Here is a 16,231-nt window from a genome sequence, read left to right on the forward strand (position 1 = left end):
GAAAAATAGTGTTAAAATCAACTAATACATCAAAGAAAAATGTAATACATCCTTTACAGATGTTCAGTATTGATTGAAGGTTCAAATAAGAGTGCAGTAATTTTTTTTAGAAATACTTTATCATGGGCGTTTGCGGGGGTGGGGCAAGAGGGGGCACTTGCTCCACCTGGAAAATGAGAAACATAATTCTTTATTCATTCAGCATACACGCCCCGTGTATGAATTTTTTTTATTCGATTCACACTACTTTACCCCCCCCCCCACTCCCCCGGGAAAATCTCTGCAGACGCTCATGGACTATGTTATTAGGATTTTAAATACAAAGAAATCCAGTTCTTTTCTTTATCACTATACTTGTGTACTGTTTCATCCAATCAAAAGCTGGTAAAAGTAAAACTTGGTCAGTCACTGACTGCAACCTAACTAGTTTTGTAGCCCTGAGATCCTAACCTCATTTCAAAATATGTATAAAACTCTCAACTATTAGATAGCTAAACTTTTAACGTTATATTCTCACACATCTAGGGTTAGAAGAAAATGTCCTGCAGATGTTACTATCTCACTTTTTTTTCGAAGCGCACACTAATTCACAAAATCGCACTGTTCAAAATATCTAAGGAAATGCAAATCTAAAATATTTTATTCGTTCGAAATGCTGAACTGTAGTTTTTAGTACGAGTTCATACATTTAAACTACGATTTCAACTAACCCTTTCTCCAGTTCATCTACCGAGTGATTCAAATTATGATAATTTAGATATCTAACCACACAAAGTGTAAGATTGTGAATTTCCAATTATTTTTTTTCAAACCATGACATGATTGATCTACGTTTTTTATATTTCAACATCTTCACTCAACCCATACAGATATGTTTAAATCCTTAACTAATCATCTAGGCACCTTACCAAAAGTTTTTTTTTAAATCCAAGTACATCAAATCCACATCTAAGTGTTACGTAACACCCTTTAAATAAAGTAAAAGATTAGTATGGCACGATTTCCCATTGGTGAATCCATGTTTATTTTATCATATTTCACTAAATGATTTTGCAAATCTCTTGTATATTAGGCTCCCCACAGAAGTGGTTTATAATTTCCACGGGAACCGTTATCATGCATTTGAAAATAGGCCTAATATTAGCAACTCTAATCCTGCCAGTTGTTTGTTGACCTGCTTAAAAATAGCTTATTGATATTTCGCCTCCTTTTAAAACCCTAGGAAAAATATTATCTTGGCATAGTGATGGGCAAGTCACTCAATCAGTGCTGTTGCTATTAGTAAAGTTAATTTTTTGTATGTATTTATATATACATTCATTACAAGTCAAAAAAAAAGATAATTCTACCTTAATAGAAAGGACAATGACTTGTTGGAAAGGGTTCCGAGAAGGTCTACTAGGATGAATGTTAGTTATTCTATGGAGATAGATTAAGATATTTTACTGTTACTTATTTTTCTCAAAAGAAAAGTTAAGAGTAATTGGTCATAAAGGAGTCTAGCTTTTTCTAGTGCTTAAACTCAAGTCCTGTTGTCTTCAGAATACATCATAAAGAAACCAAAGATTTTTTACTCCATAGATCTCCTGGATAATCTGCGAGCTCAGTTTTTCTAACATGGTGATGAACTTGATGAACGAGCTGCTGTTTGTAGTAGTAAAAAAAATGGGCACGATTTTAAAATGGGGTATCTATAATTTCACAAAAAAAAAGGGTTGAAGTTAAATTTGTACAAATTTTCTGAAGGGTGAGTGTGTGAGGACAGACTTTAAAGTTGAAGTACCAAGTGGTCCCTTTGTGAAAAGGCAATATCGATGAAAATTAGAAAAACAATTGCATATCAACGGAAATTAAACGGATCACCTGATTTATCCTAACGGATTTCTTCGACAGAGATCACATTAATGCAATTTCCGGAGGCTCTGCATGGTCAGGTGTTTAGGGCACTCGACTCGCAATCTGAGGGTCGTGGGTTCGAATCCCCGTCCCACCAAACATGCTCGCCCCTTTTAGCCGTGGGGTCGTTAAAATGTGACGGTCAATCCCGCTATTCGTTGGTAAGAGTAGTCCAAGAGTTGGCGGTGGGTGTTGATTACTAGCTGCCTTCCCTCTAGTCTTTGCTAAATTAGGGACGGCTAGCGCAGATAGCCCTCGTGTAGCTTTGCGCGAAATTCAAAAACAAACAAACAAAGCCATTTCCGGTACCATTTGTTTCTTTTAATGTGTAGATACAAGTTTTAGCCTTTACTTTAACTTACCGTGTCGAATGGTTTAGAATTTTCTAGCAAAGTTAAAAATTTGTTTAGAACCGTCCCCAATTTTAACCTAATAAACTAAAAGGCAAGTCGGCCAACATCCCACATCCCAAGATCTTTGGTTACTCGTGCCTGAAAGCAGAATAGTGGGATTTAGTCGTCATTCTTGTAACTCGCACGTGGCCCTAAACTGGCCGTTTTGGCGACAACGGAAACTATGAACCCTCGTATTCAAAGTCCAGCCACCTAACCGAATGATCCACGATATCTAAAATAGTACAAAATTCTTTCAATCTTGTGATAATATAGTACCCACGTATAGCGTCAAGCTAGCATGACGTAGAAATTGTGAAGGTGCCCAACTAGAACAATATTAATTATAGATTTTACTTTTAGGTTGTGAAGCTAGAACAATGTTGGTTGTAGATTTAGCTTGTGAAGCTAGAACAATGTTGGTTGTAGATTTAGCTTGTGAAGCTAGAGCAGTGTTGGTTGTAGATTTAGCTTGTGAAGCTAGAGCAGTGTTGGTTGTAGATTTAGCTTGTGAAGCTAGAGCAGTGTTGGTTGTAGATTTAGCTTGTGAAGCTAGAGCAGTGTTGGTTGTAGATTTAGCTTGTGAAGCTAGAGCAGTGTTGGTTGTAGATTTAGCTTGCGAAGCTAGAGCAGTGTTGGTTGTAGATTTAGCTTGCGAAGCTAGAGCAGTGTTGGTTGTAGATTTCGCTTGCGAAGCTGCGATCTAAAACAAGAGTTCCTATTTTCTTCTCGTATCTTTGTGGTCGCTGCCAAAGAGAAGATTCGTCAAATTTCTCTTCTCAGTTTGACAGGTCAACAATGTCCATCTAAAAAGCTATTTGTATATAAACAATGTGATGTTAAGTGGTAGAGAAAGTGTGGTGCTAAGCAAACTTAATGTTATATGTCTAATAAAACGTTCAGATTCACTTTAAGAAATCTAAGGATTTATTTGTCTTTCATAATGAAGGTTTAATCATTAGGAAATTGACTATTTCACGATGGCCACTTGGAAACAACTTGTGTTAAACTGTTCCCCATTTAAAACTTTTCTAAATATACCGACTTTTGTACCAATATTTACAAGTAATTTGAAACTTAATATTTTTTGTTTTTCCAGGTTAACAAGAACAAAGAACCATGTATGGTTACGGAAGAACACGTGGTAGCACGGGTACCATGCCCGGTAATATGATTACCAGTAATGGTAGAAGTTCTCCTAGGTATAGCTCGGAACGGTACAATGACTACATGCGAGATCTCTTGGAGAAAATGCGAGAGGAGTACGAGAGGAGGCGACTGGAAAGACTGGGACTTGACCGACTTGACGGTGAGTGTTTAAGTTTCATTTTTGTTCGCGTAATACTGTGTTATACGCGTTTTCCCATTTTCAAATATCATACACGTTAAATAGCGAGAACTAATATATCTGATCTATTAAATACCCACTATGAACAACATTGTTTATGACAAGGGTTGGAGATATACATATAGCTGTAATTTAAGTGAAGTTTTAAAGGGTGTGAAACTTAGTGGAGTGATAATCGGTGATCTCAGAGGTGCTTCTATCAGCACCCTGTGGTCCGATGATCTCAGAAGGTGCTTCTATCAGCACCCTGTGGTCCGATGAAAGATCACTTAATTCTTAACCTTACATTAACCATTCGTTTTCAATTCATCCTCAATGAGACCTATTTTCGGATAGCACTCGTTGTCAGATTTCATGTTTTGTAATTACGATTACTAATTTATACTTTGTTTATTACGCTTTTGTTGAAACATTTGACATGATCTAATATTAAACGTTAATTTTCTGGTGTTGGAGTGGCTTGTTCACTTCAGTATTAAGTGTCATTGATCCAATTTGTTAGTTAAATCCAAGCGAAAGTGCGAATCTCGAGTGTCCGTATTTTAATGTAATTTAGATTTCTCAAAAATGATGGTCTTGAAAAAACAAAGTTAATACACAAGCATTGAAGTTGTCTGATTGCTCAGTTGTTAATATGGCCTCAAAATGTTGCAGATGGTAGTAGCAGTAAATTAAACTAAGTACAACAAGTACGTGTATGTTACTAAGTCAAGTTTATTCACCTACGTCACCACTGAATCAGAATTATATTTCTGTAAAAAAAGCACCTTTAAATGTTAATAAATTGTAATATCAAACCAAAATGATAAAAAAAGCCTGAAGTATTTCGAAAGCTTACTTTCGGTAACTACTTCATTTGCATTAATTGTCAAAATAGTCAGGCTTTTATAAGCAAAGTATAACGTATGGTGATTTATTTTGCATGCCCGTACGTCTATACGTGTTAATTCGATTCGACTAGAAACGTCTTACAGAAACTGTCATTTAGGATGACGACCCTGGTTGAAAGTTATCGTGATTGTGAAATTTATTAAGATATTTATAAAGAGGAAATTTCTACCCTCTCAGTTTTACAAGAGTTCGCTTGTTCATATCATAAGAATTTGTTCTTATTGTTGAAACAAATGTTATATATAATGTTTCGACCACTACGGTATTTCTTGTATCCTAGTTGGCCTGATGAATTCTGTATTGAGCGAAACGCGTCGTTGATAAATAAAATAGGCCCGATATTACAGTCTTATGACAAATATAATTAATTATAATCCTACTTTTCCAGTTCAGAAAAAAGCGTTCACAATTTTAAAAACTTGTGTATAATACTCAGGGTAATGAATTCTAAAAACTTGCAGATTTATTTGGAAGAAGAAGAAAAATATGTAGAAGGATAATCATGAAGTCTTTGGTTTATAAATCCAGTAGTTTTATTGCTACAATTTCTTTTCGGCTGTTTTAGGTGGTCCATCAGCAATAGAAGTGGACACCGTGGAATTTTATCCAAGGGATAATGCTCGCGAACACAACACTTTCATGTATGATCTTGTGGAAGGTGTCAAGCCTGCCCTGATTCTTCGTCGTGGTCAGCCTTTTTACTTAGCAATTCGATTTAAAAGAAACTACAATCCACAGCAAGACCGTCTGAAGCTGGAAATTGGTTTTGGTGAGTTGAAAAACAATTTAGTTTACAGAACGATAAAAATGAAAAGTTTTAAAAATCTTAATGGTACATTTTCCAACTGGCGATACTATATTTCACCTGGAAAAAGCCGTTTGATCCTAAGCTTGTAACACTAAAATCTGTCGTTCGATTCCTAAAAGTGAAAAGAATGCGGATAGCACATTTTGTATCTTTTTATTAAAAAAACAACTTTTTAATCAATGGTGACTAATCATGAGAAAAATGTACTCGTTACACTATTTTATTGATATTGTTCCGACAGTGCAAACTACTGTAGTTGATGTTCTCATGACAACGGATGATTCTTTGTAAAGGCAATAACCATCCATAGTATTACTGGTTATTATTGTCACTACTGGATGTTAATTTTCCACCCGTTGAGTGAGATCTTCTTTTAAGACTATAGATTATCCACTAAACTCGAATTATCCCAAATTTCTTCGAAAAGTAGAAAAAGATATTTCAAATATTTCCTTTCTGGTCGTCTCAGTGCAGTTAAAATTTTGCCACATTTCTCTTCCGACATTTGTAAACCAATAACATTTCATACTTCTAGATGGATGGGAAACCACCAAAAAAAAAACTCCTTTTGGAATTTTGTGGAGTATATGGCACGCTAAGTCCAGTTTAGTTTCACGGCATATCGTAGTATAGCAGTGTGTATCCTCTTATTTTTCAGGGCCACAACCACTAATTACTAAAGGCACTTTGGTAATGTTGCCTGTCTCTGGCAGCGACTCCTTTACTAAGGATAAAGCCCAATGGGACGTTCGACTACACCACCACGATGGCGCTGTGATCACTCTTCAAATACAGATTCCTGCTACTGTTGCAGTTGGAGTTTGGAAAATGAAAGTTATTACCCAGTTGATTTCCAGAGGCCAACCAAATTTGTCTCCAGTCACTCACGAATGCAAAGATAATTTATATGTACTGTTTAATCCATGGTGTAAAGGTAAGTTTGTGGTTAGAAGCAAGTTAACCTAATTGACGGTTGTGATCTTATTGTTTGGCATTTATAACTTGAACAGAACCTTGTAAGATGCATTGACTAAAATACCAGCTCGGAGACCACCCCCTCTCCCCCAATATTTAGGCATAACCACTCGTAATTCAGAAGTGCTAACCAGAAAAGAGGCAATCTGTCAGCGACACACGCCGCCCACTCATTCACTTTTAACCAGATAGTGAAATTGACTTCCACATTATACGCCTTCAAAGTTAAAAGCGCAGAGCGTCTTAAGAGGCATCGCGACTCGTGCGTTGGACTTTTCGATCAGTAGCCCGCCACTTTAGTCACTAGGCCATGGCTTGCCCTCAGAACACAAGATGGAATATAATTTAACGTTGAGGGTGGGGGTGGGGGGATTAAGTAATGTCGACATAATAGTTTAGTATATATCGGCGTATTATAAAACCTATGAGGTGCGGGTAACCACCGATATATTGTCAATGTGCTTACTTAAGTCTCTAAACCATTCTGTTATTTTTCATATCATACTTACTAAATCAACTTGTGGTTTTACTTGAAAATGATAATTTAAATTCTAGTCTGACGTTCACACCTGTAAATAAAAGGTTTACCTTCAACATAGTCATAACTAGATGAGAAATGCTACGAAAACAACTTAATTTGGTGACCAATTTATTGAGTATAAAAACAAATACTGAATAATAAATCGTTAATTACAAATTGTAATTATAAGATTGGTATTCAAACAGACCATATTTAATCTATCCGTTCTGTTCTGATATCAGAGGATTCAGTGTACATGGAAGACGAACTAAAGAGAAAGGAATATGTTCTGAATGATGTCGGAAAGATTTTCACTGGTTCCTTCAAACAACCGGTTGGACGACGCTGGATTTTTGGACAGGTAACCCAAATTAATTTTTTAATGAGTTTATCCCATCTTCCTGTAACTTACTTGCTCAGTAGTTTATATCCAATATACCAATACTTGTATATCATTAATGTTTTAGGAGCTGCAAAATAAACATGACATCTTTAGCACTTGGAAGACAAAGCTCCTTCATTTCTGCTTTTCTTTACTTAGTTTTCAGCATTAAAAAAAAACTAACTAAAGTCTTGAATATTGTAAACGATATTCAATGCATCACCTGGTAGTTTTATTGTAATTTTTATGGTCCAAGTTTTGCGAATAAAATATGGAGTCGATAGCTTAAGGTGGATGGAGTAATTTTTTTTCAAATTTATTAGCTGTTTTTGAAGCGACTTAGTTTCTATACATCATTCTACAGGCAAACAGCAGAAGCGCCAAATCTCTAACGAAAATGTATATTTATTTGTACGTAATTGTTAGGTCTCGGGTACGTGTAAATGCTTTATTAGTGTAAGACAAGTGGCTTTTCCGTAGCCAATTGTACAGTTTTCACTCCAATGAACGAGCATGCTTAGACACCTCCCACTTTTGTAAACAACATAAGATGCTTAATAATGCAGTGTTTATGATTGTACATCATTCAACCAAATAAGCTTTCCCTGTTTATAAACTGATATTTATAATAAAAACCATTTATTTGAGATTAAAACAATGCATGTATAAGTAAAATTTGTTACGTACATAATCGTACCCATGTACATGTGTACAAACAAAGCAATTACGAAATATTATTTTGCAACTTTTAAGTGATGTCTCTTTCATGATTTAGGCTACACGGCCGCCATCTTTGTAATCCGTAGATACATATGCCAAAGTGTTTTAAAAATTTCTGTTTCACAAGTGATATTAAATGCAAGACAAGGTTTAACGTCTCATTATTTCCGAATGTTCTTAGTGTGGCAAAGTTTTCAAACTGTAAACTGGTCCTCCGAGTCATTTATTTTCGTTCAATAATATCGTTCTCAAGCCGTTGAATCACTTGATAAATTATCCCCAGGGTAATGACCTAACCTCATTTTTGTTATTATTTATTTTTGCTGGTATTCATTCATTTCCTGCTTATTGAAATGAGAAATACCTCGCTGCCCTGTGTTACGTCAACGAGAATATCTGCCTATATGAGCTAAACTGATAGTCAATACAATCGACGATACCAAGTAACAGAACAGTTTCTAATTTTTAAAATTAATTATAGCCTCAAAAGTAAATTTAACATGCATGATAGATAGTAAAATCTGTTTAGGAGCAACAAAATTTTATGAAGTAAGATGTTTATACTTTAACTTTTTACCATATTTATGTGAATACTATGAACTGGACCCATCTGCATCAACAGTTAAAAAATGAAATTATAATCTAATGAGCATTTAATTTAACATAAATTGTTCATTCTTAAGTTATCACGTGTTCTACTGGCATGCACTATTTCTCTCCCAACATGTTATACACGTGTTGGGAACCTTTACTTAACCAAACACGAAGATCTTGGGAACCTTTACATAACCAAACACGAAGATCGCATCATCTGACTCCAAATAACTTGTAAAATTCAACCAGATTGGAATTCGTTGTTCTCCATAATATACAATTAATTTGTAAAATTCAACCAGATTGGAACTCGTTGTTCTCCATAATATATAATTAACTTGTAAAATTCAACCAGATTGGAACTCGTTGTTCTCTATGATATATATAAATTCTTGAGAACTCGACCCTGTTTGCCAATATTACAACAAATCTTTGGGAACCTGAGGACTGTTTGTGTGTACTATTTAAAAACCAAACTTTAAATTTTGACACGAAGAAAAGTTGTTTTTCATTTTAATACAAAATCATTTTATTTCTTTTTATGTAACTTACAATTTGTAATACGTTTAGTAATACTCTTGCTAAACAGTCTTAGCAAATTAACAGAAGTATTTCCTCACGTGCTTTTAACAGTTATGTATATCGCGCACGCACGCACACGGTGTCATGGTCTATCAGTATTTACAAGAATTCACAATATCCTCTCCATCCAACTTTAAGGATTCACCATGCCATCCATTAGTTATACATCTTGTAGATGTAATATCACCATTAGCAGGTAACACATATTCATGTTGAGAACTCGAAGCACAACCATGGTAACCTTACAAAACACGGTGAACAGCTTTGAGTATTTGTGCTATCTCAATGTTGGTACGTTAATGAATACGTGGGATGCAATCAATTGCTTAAATACTATCTCCTTCGCCAGCTGCTCGAGGTATTCGACGATTTAACAAGTATGTCCTGGACACAACTTGTGTACACTTTCCTAAACGAAGATCCTTCTTAAATATGTTTTGGTGCGTTTTCTGGGACACGTGGACTGCTTTTGCCACTGATTTTTGGGCTCGTGGATTTTCACCTATTTGAAAATGCCGCTTACCATGGTTGTAGTTCGACTTCTTGCGGATCATTTTCTGGATGGTCCTGCTTTTCCCAAGTTGACTTCTATTTCTTTGTTTTCAAACATTATTAAGTACAAGGGATATCAATATCCCCGTCTTGGAAATCCTGGCTCCAGTATCTGAACACTTCTTTATGACCTGTGTATGAATATTTTGCATCGGAAGGAGCTGTTGTGTATTTTCAAACATTATTAAGTACAAGGGATATCAATATCCCCGTCTTAGAAATTCTAGATCCAGTATCTGAACACATCTTTATGACCTGTGTATGAATATTTTGCATCGGAAGGAGCTGTTGTGTACCCTTTCCAAAACCGATCAATTTTCAGTGTAATAACACTACTTGTGTAACGCCGAACAATGTCAGAATGTAGTTCTGATACAATCTGTACCACCATGACGTTATACAGAATATGAATGATACGTGACTTAGTGACGCATATTCAAAATCGATCTAACATAACTTACTCAACCCTTTGTATGAATTACACACGAAAAACAGGAAAGACAAAAGAAATCTTCTAAACTCGTATGATTGATAACACACTCGGTAAACCTAGCTTAGAAGTCAAGCAAAACCTGGATAATCCTCTTGCAAATATTCATAGAAGTTCATTGATTCAAGTATTAATGGGATAGACACCAGACGAGTGGAAAGCATGCCCACTTCTCTTTAAAGAAGACTCAGGATCGAATCCTAACTACTACGAAAATAGCCGGCCCTCTCTGGAATTTCTCGCATGAAGATTGCAGCAAATGAGCAACCGAAATAGGATAAAATAAATTAGTAATTAAAAACATACATTACTAATTCATTACAAATCAGGCTTAAATGATCGTATAGGTTACTTACTATCCATGACAACGATTCGTTTAAATTAAGAAGCCCTAGAGTTACTGACTTCCATATTTGTAACGGAGAACCATGTTATAGAAAGTGAATATCTTTATTTTGTTTCTTGGTGAATTTTACAGATCATCCATCTGAGCTTTACAAAACTGTAAATAGCATCCATACCTTTGACTTTGTCAGTGATTTCCACTAATAGCATTAAATTACGCTGTATGAATATTTGCTTTGAATATGTGATGAAGTCAACAGAACTAGTCAAAACCAGTATTTATTTTATTAAGACTAGTTTACGTATGTATAACTGTCTTAAATGTATTATTTCGAAGCTCTTTATTACCTGCATTCAAACATTACTGGTAATGGTATCATAATCGATATGGGGCAAATATTTCAATATATATATATATATTAATAACATGTCTAAATCTCCATAGTAAATAATACTGACAACATCAATGTGTTAACTCAGTTTACAGATTCAGTGCTTCCAGCCTGTATGTTGATCCTGGAACGTTCTGGACTTGACTACACGGCTAGGTCGAACCCAATTAAAGTAGTCCGAGCTATATCTGCGATGGTAAGTTAATCTTTACTTAACATCACTAAGAAATGTGTATGAACATTGTTAGAAAAATACAGGTTCATCGTGAAAAGTCCATACTTTAATGGGATCATATTAAAGGAACGAAGTCAGCTACTGTTGTGATCTTGTTTTTTCTTAGCTTTCGTTACACATCTGAGACAATACCAAACGTATGTGAAGATTTACAAAAGAAATGAAACACTGGTTTCTGTTATATTAGTATCCAATATCCAATTAGTAGCAAATCGTGATATGATTATTGGGCCAGACGTGGCCAAGAAGATAATGTACTGGACCGTGGATTCGATGGTCCTGTAACTGTGGGTGAGTTATAAGAGAAAAGTGCTAAGCGAGACATGTTATACGTCAACGCCAACTTATTGATTGTACCCATAGCAATAACTTTACTAAAGAACTGCAGCGCCACCTTTAGTGAGTAATATTCCGTAAAAATTAAGAAGCAGTTGGATAAAAAGTTAGGCCATGTTATTCAATAATGGTTTTTGTCGGTTCAAAGTATGTATTGTTAAAAAAAAACTTTGGTGGAATTTAATAACTAAATAGAATTGTTTTTGAAATTGAGATAAACAACATAGACGACAAAGGGGTACTAGAAGGAAGATGGCAAGAGCCTTATGACGATGGTGTTGCACCTTGGATGTGGACTGGAAGTTCTGCCATCTTGGAACAATACCTGAAAACTGGAGGAGTTCCAGTGAAATATGGACAGTGTTGGGTGTTTGCTGGAGTATCAAACACTGGTAAGTAAAAAAATTAACACAGATTTCAAGAGGTGTGTGTGTGTGTTTGTGTGTAAAAAGTTAAAAGATGTCTTTGTTCTACAGACAAAATAGGTCATGAAGGAATGCAACAAAACAGACTGTGTTCGCGAAACAAAGAATTGTGTAAACAATATCACTCGTAAATGATGTAGCGATACAAACACATCTTTTCCAATAAGTTACGATTTTTAATTCAAAATTCTTTGTTTGAATACATTGTTTTGTTAGGAAGTCGCATTTTTATGACGAGTTCTGGTTTGAACCAGTTCAGGAGTGGCAAAATGGTGGAAATGAATAGCCCTCCATCTAAGGTAATTTTAAATGATTATCGTTATACTGTGTTTGAATTTTAATTTATGTTACAAAATCCCTAAGTTTTCTAATATTATTATGTGTTTGTAGATTGTATAAAATGTAACAGTTTTTTTTCACCAAACACCTTTTTGTTCAGTTCCGTTCGCCCACGATGATGACGTTATATGTAACTTGTGTTGTAGCGATTCAAACACACAACAAAAGAAAACGTGTACTGTTTTTACACAAGTCCTGTTTTTTGTTTTTACTGTGTAACTAAACTTTTCCAATCGACAGAATGCATAATATGTTACGATAGTCTGTGAACACCTATTGGTTGATCAATATTTACGATTTAGAATATACTGTACAATGTTACTTTAGTAAGTAGTTGCTGTTGTTTGTAATTAAACACAAAGCTACACAATGGGCTATCTGTGCTCTGCCCACCACGAGTATCGAAACCCGGATTCTAGCGTTGTAAGTCTGCAGACATACCGCTGTGCCACGGGGGGGGGGCTTTAGTAAGTATAATCCTCAGAAATCAAATTTCAGAGATAATTAATTCATTGTCACATGAGTGTTTTTTTTTTTCGTTAACGTTAGAAAAAACAATGTTATCAAGTTTTAATCCATTGTATCAACTCCTGGATCTTACATATAACAAAAATAGTAATCTTACACGTAATGTAAGCATGTAGCTTGTGTGGGGTTAAATGTCTTATACAAACAAATCAATGGATACCAAAATTTTCAGTTCTCCGATGAATAAAGTCGATACCAGGTTTTCGCGCGTTATGAGGCTCCACAATAAGGTTACAAGCATTTTTTAACACTTTTTGTTTATTGAAAAGTTCAATTATATTTTATTTTCGGTGTCATTCTGATGTTAAAGTTCATAATTTTGGTAAACTTGGATGTACTTGGTACTCTATCAAACAATAGAGGCTAATGTCTGTCGTTTCAATGAACCCTAATAAATAATGTTGACCAGTGTGATTTAGAAAACTACCAAATAAACGCATTCAAATGTATTTAGTAATTATAACGTAACAGTTATAATAATCTCTATTGAGGCTTACGTTATTTATACAATTTATATGGATTATTTCCGCCTCATCTCATGATATTCTTAAAAGGTTAATCTGATACGTAAGTCAGAAGAATCAAATTAGTTAAAAAAATGTTTTCGAAAAGAATATTACAAGCCAGCTGGTTGTATAGACTGCAATGTTTAGAACCAAGTTATCTTAAGTTGAATATCTGAAACATAATTTTTTGAAATAATCACTTGAAGAAATAATTTGTCTTTTGCTAGACGAAATAAGCATTGAGGGAGATATATATGAAATAGTACGGTGTCAGTCGATCTTTTAAACGTTTTGTCGATACAAGTATTTCTTTTTATCAAATTCCGTTTACTAGTGTCTCGAGCCTTGGGCCTACCCAGCAGGACTGTGACCAACTATGAGTCAGCCCATGACACAGATGATACCTTGACCATCGACAAATGGTTTGACAAAAACGGGGATAAAATTGATGATGCCACGAGTGATTCAATTTGGTAAACTTCTATATTTGATAACTTTCACGTAATAATGTAAAACTGTTTGTGATTGGTTGAGAGCTTTTGCAGAAACTATTCTATGATCTGAACTTTCCTTTAAAAATTAGAAGATTAAAACTGTTTTTATACAGTAAACAAGGTTTATTGTTTTGTACAATAATAGGTTTCTTTTCATCTAAAATTGAAACCTAAATGTATCTATATTACATTTCATATAGTTTACGTTGTTTTTGAAACTATCACTGTTGAAACGTGAACCTTTCGAAACTGCTCGAGTAATAGGGGTTTCTTATTTTTTGTGTTTAATTGGTTTATTGATCCTATGTGTTTTCCTAGGTATTTTCAAGGAAACTGTCGGTTTCTTATTTTAGTCCAAAAGATAAGAGTATTTTGTATGTTTTAAGTTATAATAATTCTAATTCTTTTCAATGTGGATTTTTCACCTCTCTCTATAAAGAAATGTGTGTTTGTTTTCACCCTAACTCCGCCGAGCCTATTGGGCCAATCTCAACCAAAATTTGTGTGTAAACACTATGCACTATGGGGAATGGCCTAAGGGGATCAAAATTGAACTTAACACCTATTTCTATTTTGTAAAGTCTGATGGTTAATTACTCCCAACGCATTGAGTCAATTTCAAACAGTCTTGGCAGGTTGACGCTTTAGACAATGTGGAATGCACTAAAAGGATTCAAGGTCAAAGTATGAGGGTTGCTGGATTGTTTCTCCAACAACCACGCTTTTCTCATGGTCAATGAGATGCAGGGTGTTCAAGAGTGGGATCACCACAAAATCTTTATTTATTGATAGAGGGAAAACAAACTGTAAATGTTGTTTATGAAGAAGCTTTGTTATAATTTTAACATTTTGAGATAAAGTTCAAGTTATTACTTTGAAATATATGATTGATGTTAAACTTACGTTATTTTAATTAAGTTGAAACATTTTCCGTCACTTGACGGATGTTTCAACTTGTACTTTATAAAAATAAGAAAGAATGGCTAATATAATAGTCCACTCTGTGGGTTTATATAACTAATTATCCGGTTTCGGTACACGTGGTGGGCACAGTATAGATAGCTTATTTTGTAGCATTGTGTTTAATTATAAATACAGAAAAACACAATAATTATTAAAACTTTCTATTCGATAGGCATCTGCCTTTTTTTTTAAATTTCACTTCAAATTTACAAACATTTTGAAACATTTGAAAGAGAATTAATATTGTCATTCCACGTACGCTAATCTGAAGATTGCTTTATTATAATACGGGTGCGTGACTGGATTACTGTTTTTTACGCTGTTAATGTACTATATATATAAGCTAACATCAGAAAGACTCTTAAGTACAAAATTACAAAAAACAAATCACGATTTTCTATTACAATTCAGGGTATTATCCCCTGGGCAAAAATGATACTTGAGAAGGTTAAAACTAATGATTTACGTATAGTTCTTAGAACATTAATTAACATTTTATTTGAGCTTATGTTGAGGAAAACGACAGTTATTAAGATAATTATCGGGCTCTTTTGAACTGCTGTACACAAATGGTTGTTGAGCATGTACCGTCTCTCTTACACCACAAGAAAAAACACAACAATGTTGCCTGTTCTCAGAATTCTAAAAATATTTGTTTGATTTAGCACAAAGTTAAACAGTAGGCTTGTTTGCGCATTATATACCATGGGGAACAGAATCCAGGATTTTAGCGCCGTAAATCCGTAAGTTTCAAATTGGCCGACTTGGGAACGTTTTGAAATGATACATTTTTTTTTATTAGAATTTTCTTAGGTTGTTTATAGCGACACCTAACGTTAAAAATGAAAAACTTACTTGAATCTCTACGTTGTATAGTGGGTTCTTCGAAGCTGAATAGCAGTTCCTTTTAGTGAAAGAATTGGAGATGAACGGTTTACGTTTCATTGTGTTGGAGCAGGAAAACGTTAATATAAAACACTGAAAAAATCAGAAACAAAAAACATCCAATCAATTACCAAAAAAGTGCCATTGAATCAGTACAAAGACAATGCAACTCTTAAGACAAACTGTTTCACAAGATTTACATCTGAGTTTTTATTAGTTGACTGGAGATACTTAAGCATTTCGATGTAGGTACGGTTGGTTGATTAGTTGATGTTAAGTACAAAGCTACATAACGAGCTATCTGCGCACTGCCCACCACGGGCATCAAAACCCGATTTTTAATATCGTAAGCCTGCAAACTTACCGCTGAGACATTTGGGGGTGGTAGGTATGAATATTAAACACAGGAAATTAACGACAGCTTAAAACAAAGCTCTTACTAACGATAAAAACATTTAAATCGAACTACCATAATGAGAAAGGAGTGTTAGAGTATTTACTTGCATCAGAATAAGCTTACACTATGTTTGTTAGAGTATTTTACTTGCATCAGAATAAGCTTACACTATGTTTGTTAGAGTATTTACTCGCATCAGAATAAGCTTACACTATGTTTGTTAGAGTATTTTACTT

General features: G+C 34.6%; 1 protein-coding gene across 4 annotated transcripts in view; it reads left to right on the forward strand.

The window, feature by feature from the left end:
* LOC106465804 (hemocyte protein-glutamine gamma-glutamyltransferase) overlaps positions 1-16,231 on the forward strand; it is a 74,563-nt gene that overhangs the window by 10,617 nt on the left and 47,715 nt on the right. For 2 of the 4 annotated variants that reach the window (XM_013926038.2, XM_013926039.2), the window contains exons 2-8: positions 3,388-3,597; positions 5,093-5,296; positions 5,994-6,269; positions 7,073-7,191; positions 10,976-11,083; positions 11,673-11,850; positions 13,591-13,729. In XM_013926038.2, the coding sequence (XP_013781492.1) occupies positions 3,408-3,597; positions 5,093-5,296; positions 5,994-6,269; positions 7,073-7,191; positions 10,976-11,083; positions 11,673-11,850; positions 13,591-13,729 (1,214 nt within the window). In that variant the 5' untranslated portion in view covers positions 3,388-3,407. The remainder of the gene's footprint in view (positions 1-3,387; positions 3,598-5,092; positions 5,297-5,993; positions 6,270-7,072; positions 7,192-10,975; positions 11,084-11,672; positions 11,851-13,590; positions 13,730-16,231) is intronic. The other 2 variants (XM_022393746.1, XM_013926037.2) reach the window with 1 other exon arrangement.

This window comes from Limulus polyphemus, unplaced genomic scaffold, assembly GCF_000517525.1.
Source record: "Limulus polyphemus unplaced genomic scaffold, Limulus_polyphemus-2.1.2 Scaffold2056, whole genome shotgun sequence".
Classification (NCBI taxonomy): domain Eukaryota; kingdom Metazoa; phylum Arthropoda; class Merostomata; order Xiphosura; family Limulidae; genus Limulus; species Limulus polyphemus.